Source organism: Gigantopelta aegis, chromosome 7, assembly GCF_016097555.1.
Source record: "Gigantopelta aegis isolate Gae_Host chromosome 7, Gae_host_genome, whole genome shotgun sequence".
Lineage (NCBI taxonomy): Eukaryota > Metazoa > Mollusca > Gastropoda > Neomphalida > Peltospiridae > Gigantopelta > Gigantopelta aegis.
The window spans coordinates 43,316,804-43,327,888 of NC_054705.1; the positions used below are offsets into that span (position 1 = coordinate 43,316,804).

The window sequence follows — 11,085 nt, forward strand, 5'->3', positions numbered from 1 at the left end:
TGGTATCTAACGGCCACTCATGAAGTATTCTCTCATTCTCTCTCTCTCTCTCTCTCTCTCTCTCTCTCTCTCTCTCTCTCTCTCTCTCTCTCTCTCTCTCTCTCTCTCTCTCTCTCTATATATATATATATATATATATATGTGTGTGTGTATGTGTGTATGTTATTTTCATACACACCCGTTGGTGAGAACACCATGCGTTACTTTTGATAACATGGTTGTTTGCACTTGTACGTTTGTTAACAATTTCAAGACATACAACTGGCTGCTCGTAGGTGATGACCATATCACCACTGCCATATCACCATTGAAAAATAAACGATAAACATCCATTACATTGTGACGTATACTTAAAATGTGCTTAAAACCTGATTTTAGAGGTTATGTAAGAACTACAATAATACATTCGTATCCATTAGATACCATTTATCTCACAACTCGTTTAAAAATGTATCAAACTCGCTTTGGCTCGTTAGATACATTTTAAAACTCGTTGTAAGATAAATGGTATCTAACGGTCACTCACATAGTATTATCTATGTATATATATATATATATATATAATTATGTGTGTACGTTTGTTTTTATTAGGGCGAAGCAATACTGATATCCGCCTGGTTACCAGCTGCGGTATCAAACGACCGTTTGGCTTCCTCAGAAGTACTGGACAACACATCTTCATCCAGGCGGACCTGACAGTGAGCGGCAAAACGATATCTACTGGGTTCACCATGAAATACTTCTCAAGACACAAAAGTAAATATTTTGAATATAAAAAAATACAGTAATAATAATAATAACAACAAAGAAGGTAAAAAATTTAAAAAGAGCCAAAACAAACGAAAACAAAAGAAGGAGAGAAAAAAAGCAAACAAAAAACAATGAAGCCCTCCCCTCAAAAGAAAACAAAAACAAAACAAAAACTCAAATAAAAACAACAACAAACCAACAATAAAACAGTGGGCACTTGTTGGAACGGGTGAAAAAACCCATCCCCACACGACAAAGAAACAATAAAACAGTGGGCACTGGTTGAAACGGGTAGAAAAACCCAACCCCAAACGACAAAGAAACAATAAAACAGTGGGCACTGGTTGAAACGGGTAAAAAAACCCACCCCCACACGACAAAGAAACAATAAAACAGTGGGCACTGGTTGAAACGGGTAAAAAGACCCACCCCCACACGACAAAGAAACAATAAAACAGTGGGCACTGGTTGAAACGGGTAAAAAAAACCCACCCCCACACGACAAAGAAACAATAAAACAGTGGGCACTGGTTGAAACGGGTAAAAAGACCCACCCCCACACGACAAAGAAACAATAAAACAGTGGGCACTGGTTGAAACGGGTAAAAAAAACCCACACCCACACGACAAAGAAACAATAAAACAGTGGGCACTGGTTGAAACGGGTAAAAAGACCCACCCCCACACGACAAAGAAACAATAAAACAGTGGGCACTGGTTGAAACGGGTAAACAAAACCCAACAAATCAACAATAAACAGTGGGCACTGGTTGGAGTGGGTAAAAAACCCCCAACAAATCAACAATAAACAGTGGGCACTGGTTGGAGTGGGTAAAAAACCCCAACAAATCAACAATAAACAGTGGGCACTGGTTGGAGTGGGTAAAAAAACCCCAACAAATCAACAATAAACAGTGGGCACTGGTTGGAGTGGGTAAAACCCCCCCAACAAATCAACAATAAACAGTGAGCACTGGTTGGAACGAGTAAAAACCCACCCAATTCCACTGACGGCGATCGATCCTATGGCCCATCACACTTGTGGCGAGCACTCTACCGCTGATCTACATCCCGCCTCCCCCAATGTTAAAACAGTGTTATATATACTGACGTCCTAAAGAAACTTTACATACATAAAGTATGAATAATTTGATAAATGGTTTTGCTAAGTGTGACATGTTTCGATGTTGAACTTCATTATTCATGATACTTTCATATCCCACCCGTACCATTAGTTGGTTTTCTATAATACAATTTCAAGCCTTGTAAAGTTGCTTTTGGACGCAAGTATATAATTAAAATGTTCACCGGCTCAAAGAAAATTGTCTTAGATGTACGGAAATTTATTTATGTTGCAATGCAAAGATGTAAAACGTTACTGTCATAGTTCTTGTTTAATCCTCTACTACTACTACTACTACTACTACTACTACTACTACTACTACTACTACTACTACTACTACTGCTGCTGCTACTACTACTACTACTACTACTACTACTACCCCCTGCCCCCTAGATCCGTCTCTGTTTGAATATGTTTTCATTTCTTATGTAGTTTGTAACACTTGTGTTTCAGCCAATGGCTGATTGGATCTTCGGCATAAGAAACTGACTGATTAATTATTTATGATTACAGAGCCATTTTGTCACATGACAGTTTGATAAAACACGATGTGTGTTATGTATTTCAATTTCAGACGATTTCGCATCACATTATTCCGTGCCAAACTCTGGAGTGTCCTATATGTGGATAGCAGAACTTACATCGAGAGACCAACGCAAATTAATGTTAGTAGTTTGACTATGTTAACACTTTTAACCCTCTTTATAACACACATACAACCCCCCCCCCCCATCTCTCCCTCTCTGTGTGTGTGTCTGTCTGTCTGCCTCTCTCTCTCTCTCTCTCTCTCTCTCTCTCTCTCTCTCTCTCTCACACACACACACACACACACACACACACACTCACTCTCTCACTCACTCAAGCTCTTTCTCTCGAACAAAACAAAAACGAAAAACAAACAAAAACAGACACGCGTACGTACACACACACACATACAGACACATATATATATATATATATATATACGACACACACAGACACACACACACACACACACACACGCAGACACACACACACACAAACACACAAACACGCACACATATGTATACGACACACACACACACACACACACACACACAAACTACACACACACACACTACACACACACACACATACACACACACACTACATACACACACACACAGACACACATATATATATATATACATATATATATATATACGGCACACACACACACACACACACACACACACACACAGAGACACAGACATATACACATACACATACACACACACACACACACACAGGTGTGTCTTGTTTGAAGGTTTTTTGTGTTTGTGTTTTTTGAGGTTTGGTTTGGGGGTTGGGAGTGTTTGTCCGTGCGTGCGTGTGTGTGTGTACATACACGTGTCTGTTTTGCGTTTGTTTTTATTTTGTTTCATGTTTTTTTTTCCTGCTTATTTTTATGTTTTCTTTGCTCTTTTTAAGATTAATGTTCCATTTTGGTATAGTCTGTTTTACCCCATAACAAGACGGCATACACCGATGATGCACGGTATAAAATTTGCATTTTATATTAGTTTATTTATAATGTTTATCTTACAGTCACCCGTGGACATTCGCGGCTCTTGACGATAATAAGTGCGTGGAAGCGGGAGTCAATGAGCGCTGGCTGACGGTCATAGACGGGACGTTCACACCGTACTTCAACGCCTTTGACGGTGGGTGACTACATAGCTCTGTTCACTTTCTGGTTATACCATCGATTCTTGAGCGAAATACTCTTTACGGCATTCGTAATATACACGAAACATATCGTATACCCTCAGGATAATTCGGAATATTTTCAAATTATTTTCAAATCACTGTCATGATTCTGCAAGTAAGGTTTTGATTGGTGGACATGAGCTCCAACTGGCTGCTGTTAGATCCACATGTAATAGTGGAGCTAATAGTAATTAGATTGAGTGGTACTACTGCCAGTAGTAAAAGTAATAGTAGTAGTTACATAGAAGTAGTAGAAGTAGTAGTAGTAGTTATATAGAAGTAGTATAATATAGAAGTAGTAGTAGAAGTAGTAGTAGCGGTAGTAGTGGTTATAGTTATATTAGTAGTTGTAGTATCGGTAAGCAGTAGCAGTAACAGTAGCACTACTACTACTACTACTACTACTACTACTACTACTACTAGTAATAGTGGTAGTAGTAGTACTAGTAGTTTTAGTAGTAGTAGTAGTAGTAGTAGTAGCACCAACAACAGCAGCAGTAATAACAGTATAACATACTAGAAGCAGCAGCAGTAGAAATCGTGGCAGTAGTAATAGCAGCGGTAGTAATAGCAGCGGTAGTAATAGTAACAGTATTAATAGCAGCACTAGTAATAACAGCAGTAGTAATAACAACAGTAGAAATAGCAATTTAGTAGTAATAACAACAGTAGAAATAGTAGTACTAGTAATAGCAGTAGTAGTATCAGTAGTAATAACAACAGTAGAAATAGCAATACTAGTACTAGCAGTAGTAGTATCAGTAGTAATAGCAACAGTAGAAATAGCAGCACTAGTAATATCAGTAGTAGTAGCTTCAGTAGTAATAGCAACACTGGTAATAGCAACAGTAGAAATAGCAGTACTAGTAATATCAGTAGTACCAGCTTCAGTAGTAATAGCAACACTGGTAATAGCAACAGTAGAAATAGCAGTACTAGTAATAGCAGTAGTGGTATCAGTAGTAATAACAACAGTAGAAATAGCAGCACTAGTAATATCAGTAGTACTAGCTTCAGTAGTAATAGCAACACTAGTAATAGCAACAGTAGAAATAGCAGCACTAGTATTAGCAGCAGCAGTAGTAGCATTAGTAGTAATAGCAACAGTATAAATAGCAGCTCTAGTAATAGCAGTAGTAGTAGTATCAGTAGTAATAGCAACGGTATAAATAGCAGCACTAGTAATATCAGTAGTAGTAGTATCAGTAGTAGTAACAACAGTATAAATAGCAGCACAAGTAATATCAGTAGTAGTAGTATCAGTAGTAATAGCAACAGTATAAATAGCAGCACTAGTAATAGCAGTAGTACTAGTATCAGTAGTAGTAGCAACAGTATAAATAGCAGCACTAGTAATAGCAGTAGTAGTAGCATCAGTATAAATAGCAGCACTAGTAATAGCAGTAGTAATAGCAGCAGTATAAATAGCAGCACTAATAATAGCAGTAGTAGTAGCAACACTAGTAATAGTGGTTGTGGTGGTGGTAGTAGTATACTGCTAGTAGTAGTAGTGGTAGTAGTAGTAGTAGTAGTAGTGGTAGTAGTAGTACTAGTAGTAGTAGTAGTAGTAGTAGTAGTAGTAGTAGTAGTAGTACTACTACTAGTAGTAGTAGTAGTAGTAGTACTACTACTACTAGTAGTAGCATTAATAGAAGTAGAAGTAGTAGAAATAATGCCACAAGCTGCAGCAGCATTAACAGCAGCACTAGTAGTAGCAGACAGCTGTGGTGGAGTTAAACTAAGGCTGTGTGTATTTAACAGGGCCGGTCGCCGAACGTATGCCTCTGGGCTACTGCTCCAGTACAGAGTTGTCTAAGGCAGAGGTTTCAGGAACCGGCAGATATCTGACACTAGTTCCGAAAAACAACACAGCTAACTTTGACCGACGCGCCTGGTATCTCAGCATCCAGGTCACAGGTTAGTGACAGTATAAGTTATTTTGGTGCATTTCCTTTTAAATTCTTGTATCCAAGTAATGACCGAGACACGCTGATAGAACATAGGCTTGCTGTATATATATATATATATATATATATATATATATATATATATATATATATATATATATCATTACCATTATCTATCTACCTATCTATCTATCTACCTATATCTATATCTATATATCTATCTATATATCTATCTATCTATCTATCTATCTATCTATCTATCTATATATATATATATATATATATATATTTGATTGGCTGCTTCAGTTTGATGACCTCCACGTCAAGGCCACACTATCCACTGAGATTAACACTATCGATACTGATTTCTGATTACAAAAGTATGCAAGCAACGTAAATAAGTTGAGGCTTTCTGTATATCCCATATATGTTATACACATTTGTTTGGCTGATCCATGGTGATGACCAGTACAACAAAGCCAAACATTTGATTGGCTGCTCCATGGTGATGAGTCTAATGACCAGTACGACAAAGCCAAACCATCCACTGAAATTAACTCTTTCGAGATTGATTTCTGACTACAAAAGTATGCAAGCAACGTAAATAAGTTGATGCTTTCTATATATCCCATATATGTTATACACATTTGATTGGCTGATCCATGGTGATGACCAGTACGACAAAGCCAAACCATCCACTGAAATTAACACTTTCGAAACTGATGTCTGCCTATAAAATAAAATAAAAAACATACAAGCTACGTTTTTTTTTTTGAGGATATGTTAAAAGAGGTAGAATATAGATAGACTATTACACTAATGGCTAGTCGCTATGATTTATGTTACGATTTGTTATTACACTGATGTCTGGTAGCTATGATTTATGTTACAATTTGTTATTACACTGATGTCTGGTAGCTATGATTTATGTTACAATTTGTTATTACACTTATGTCTGGTAGCTATGATGTATGTTACAATTTGTTATTACACGTATGTCTGGTAGCTATGATTTATGTTACAATTTGTTATTACACTGATGTCTGGTAGCTATGATTTATGTTACAATTTGTTAGTACACTTATGTCTGGTAGCTATGATTTATGTTACAAATTGTTATTACACTAATGTTTGGTAGCTATGATTTATGTTACAATTAGTTGTAAATGTATATAACTTGCCTCGGCTGTGTTAAATATATCTCAACTCAATTAATTGTAAGATTTATAGGATATTTAACGAGCTTCCATTTCGTATCATGTTTTATGTCCCGAGAGAAATCATTTTCAATTCTCACGAGCTTTAGCGAGTGACAATGAAAGTTATTTCACGAGGGACATGAACATAATAAGAAATTGTAGCGAGTTTAATATCATATTTATTACCCGTAATGGCCCGATCACACTGGCCCGAATGAGCTTCCGTTTGTTTTCCGTATACGAAAGTGGTGTGATTTTTTAAACTGGCCGAATGTCCCTCCGAATGTGTTTTCCCCAATGTAAAAAAAAAAGTTTGTTTTATTTAACGACGCCGCTAGAGCACATTGATTTTTTATCTAATCATCGGCTATTGGACGTCAAACATATGGTCATTCTGACACTGTTTTTAGAGGAAATCCGCTGTCGCCACATAGGCTACTCTTTTTACGACAGGCAGCAAGGGATCTTTTATTTGCGCTTCCCACAGGCAGGATAGCACAAACCATGGCGTTTGTTGAACCAGTTATGGATCACTGGTCGGTGCAAGTGGTTTACACCTACCCATTGAGCCTTGCGGAGAACTCACTCGGGGTTTTGAGTCGGTATCTCGATTAAAAATCCCATGCCTCGACTGGGATCCGAACCCAGTACCTACCAGCCTGTAGACCGATGGCCTGCCACGACGCCACCGAGGCCGGTTTTCCCCAATGTATCACCGAATGCTTTCCGTTTGTTTTCCGAATGTTTTCAAAGTGGTTTCAGAATGCTTTCAGAATAGACCGAATACTTCCCGCATGTTGACTTCGAAAGGTTTCCTTTCCGAACGCTTTCCGTATGCTTTCCGAATGCTTTCAGAACACGGCGAATCGACCTAGACTGGACCGAACTCTTTCCGCATGCTTTCCGCAAGGGTTCAAAAAGCGTTCGGAAAGGATTCGTCATGTTCTATGTCCATTCGGGGTGTTCGGAAAGCATACGGAACCCAGCACCTCCAAATTTTCATTCCGAATGCACCAAGAACTAGACGCATGCTTCCCGAACGTTTTCCGTACATGCCGTATGCTCCTAGAATGCTTCCCGAATACTTCCCGAATCACATGGACGCCACATTCAGATGGTCGATGAAAATTATTTTGAACATGCACAACAAATGTTTGGAGCTACCGAATGCCGTTCCGTATGCATCCGTACGAAGCCGAACAGCCAGTATGCTCCTAGAACACACCGAATGCTTCCCGAATATGATCCGTTCGCTCCCCGAACACCCAAATTCCTATTCGGAAAACAAACGGAATGGCATTCGGGCCAGTGTGATCGGGCCATAATAGAACTTTATTTATATAACTAAACTCGTTTTTGTTTTACACGTTCCTGTAAGGTTGTTGTGCGCCAGTCGATGACGCCATTGTGTGACGTCGGAGTGTTACGTCCCACTTGGTGTTATGGTGCCACGTATCACTTTGATATATACCAAGATATTTTTAACCATATGGGTAATAAAAACGGTGTCTAGCGACAACTTAATATTTGGGCAGGATTTACCTGTCGGTTGGGTGCTAGCTTGAGGTGCTTACGTTGCAGGATGGAACCACCTCGGTGGACTCATTCAACTGATTGGGATTTTTTTTTTCGTTCCAACCAATGCACCACGACTGGTCAAAGACCGTGGTATGTAATTTCCTGTGGGAAAATGCTTATAAACGATCTCTTGCTGCTGATGATTAATTAGTCAATATACTGTAATGATGTCGATCCACATAACACTGTTGTTTCCCACAGCTACTGGTATATCAAAGGCTTTGGTATGTGCTGTCCTGTCTTTGCAAAAGTACATATAGAAGATCTCTTTCTGCTAATGGAAACATTTAGTTGGTTCCATCTGAAGACTATGAGTCAAAATTAGCAAACGTTTAACATCCAGTAACAGATGACGTGAAAATCATTGTCCTCTAGTGATGTTCTCTTACAAAATAAACTTTTACTGGTTTCACAGATAAGTGCACTGGTGATCTGACCGTCTTGGACGTTACGGAAATACAATACTTAGACTACAGAGTGTCAACACTTCCTACAGGGTATGTACAAACTAATATTTAGAACATAGAGTGTCAACACCTACAGGGTATGTCAAAACTAATACTTAGACTACAGAGTGTCAACACTTCCTACAGGGTATGTCAAAAATAATACTTAGAATACAGAGTGTCAACACTTCCTACAGGGTATGTCAAAACTATTAATTATAATACAGGGTGTCAACACTTCCTACAGGGTATGTCAAAACTAATTATTTATACTATAGATTGGAAACATATGCTACCTGTATATATTATAGTTTATTTACCATCGAACTGCAGAGAAGTGGGAAAATATAAAGTATCCTTTCTCTTCTTCTTTTTTGTTTCCTTCCTTCCTTTTTTTTTTCTCTTTTTTTTTCTGATCCCAAGAATGATCTTGTTTTTATCAGATGCTATTTTTTTTTTTTTTTTTTTTTTTTTTTGATCACTGACCTATGTATGTTGCAAACCTATGCTGTGTAATGTAGACTACAGACCTATGCTGTATTTTGCAGGTTGCTAACCTGTCGATGGAAACTGAAAACCTCGCTTAGTCGAATCAAAGTGGAACGGATCAGCATGATGCAGAGCGGGTCGTTTTTGATAGACGGACACGGGTGTGAGAAGCCGTATCTCGCGTCCTACGATACGGGTACGCAACTACAGACACTGGGTTCATATTTTCGAATCTATCTTAGCGCTACAAAATCGTAACCCCATCGTAGGCTGTGACGTACAGCGCACGCCATAGTGACGTCATAGCTTACAATGGTTTTACGATTTCGTAGCATTAAGATTGCGCTACAAAATCGTAACCCCATCGTAGGCTGTGACGTACAGCGCACGCCATAGTGACGTCTTAGCCTACAATGGTTTTACCATTTTGTAGCACTAAGATTACGCTACAAAATCGTAACCCCACCGTAGGCTGTGGCGAACAGCGCACGCCATAGTGACGTCTTAGCTTACAATGGTTTTTACGATTTCCAAGTACTATGATTGCTTCGAAAATATGCGCCCTGGTGTTTAAACACTACCGCTTAGTTTTCAATATTAGAGCTGCTTTAGATCATATAATTTTTATGTATAGGGGAATGTCCGAGTAACTCTCCATTCCTGAAACATAATGGCGACGAAGCCCACTAGGGCCGAATCCCATTATTTTTCAGGAATGGAGAGTTAAATAATACACTAAATAATAAGTTTATGTTAGTATGGATTTTAACACCAATGATTCTGGTGGGTTAATTAAGTAGGGTTTCATCTTTCCGTTACTGAAAAATAATGGCGCGTTGAGACAGTACTGTGACTTCGCGGGTCTGTTTCAAATATTCTGCATCTACTGGGTATGGTGAGATTTACCTCCGTCGGTGCAGTGCTCGCTTGGGGTGCTTGCGTCGCAGGATCGAGCCGCCTAACTGGATCCGTTCAATTGATTTTTGTTTTATCTCGTTCTAACTAGTGCACTTCAATTGATCAAGGGACGTTGTATGTGCTTTCCTGCTGCATGAAAGCTGCAATGTCTGGTTTCAATCGTATACAGTCAAGTTCTAAGTTCAAATACAAGCATAACTGCACTTTTAATTCACTCGCAAGTTGTCGTCATTAACGCATATCGTCAAATGCTTACTAGCCAGTTAGAACAATTCTCGCCATTTTGTAATACCGAGCGCATTCTAGCAGCCACTTCCTAGCAGCCAATTACGCTAGCAGCCAATTTCAACAGACACGCATGGCGACGTTCTAAACACCGGACCATTACGCCTTTTATAATGTGTGTTGTTGTGTGGGCTATACGATACTAGTTGGACATCCTATATTACCGTAGTACAGACTGATTTTTAAAGTGATACTTCAGATATTATAAAAGTGCTTAATAAAACGGTTAAGTTGTATTTATACGGATATTAGTAACAATAAGACTGTGAAAATTAGTCTTGGTTGTTATTTTGTTTTTGTGTTGTTATTATATACAAGTACTCTTTAAAACTCTAAAATTCTTAAGTTGTAGTGAATAATTAAAAATTAGTATAACAGTGTGTATAAAAGTGTGTGAAATACAGGTAACAATCCCGTCTGCCACCAACATTGGACTGCTGGTGCTCCCTTGCACTTGCCAGTGCAGGCGTTCCCTCTCCACAACCCACCCCCAACCCTTTCCTGTCCTGGACAGAGGGAACCGGCCAAGGCCGGTCCCTGTGGCCAGGATAGGCGTGTGCTACAACAGCTTACTCTGAATGTGCACGTAAATCTCTTTAAAAAAAAAAGAAAAAAAAGGTAACAATCGAAAGGCATATGAGTCCGGTGTTTAGATCGTCGCC

At 38.8% G+C, this 11,085-nt stretch overlaps 1 protein-coding gene across 1 annotated transcript in view; it reads left to right on the forward strand.

Annotated features, from left to right (window-relative positions):
* LOC121377286 (cubilin-like) overlaps window positions 1-11,085 on the forward strand; it is a 61,377-nt gene that overhangs the window by 20,735 nt on the left and 29,557 nt on the right. The window contains exons 10-15 of the mRNA XM_041505222.1: window positions 592-756; window positions 2,448-2,538; window positions 3,440-3,555; window positions 5,363-5,518; window positions 8,701-8,782; window positions 9,280-9,416. Of these exons, the coding sequence (XP_041361156.1) occupies window positions 592-756; window positions 2,448-2,538; window positions 3,440-3,555; window positions 5,363-5,518; window positions 8,701-8,782; window positions 9,280-9,416 (747 nt within the window). The remainder of the gene's footprint in view (window positions 1-591; window positions 757-2,447; window positions 2,539-3,439; window positions 3,556-5,362; window positions 5,519-8,700; window positions 8,783-9,279; window positions 9,417-11,085) is intronic.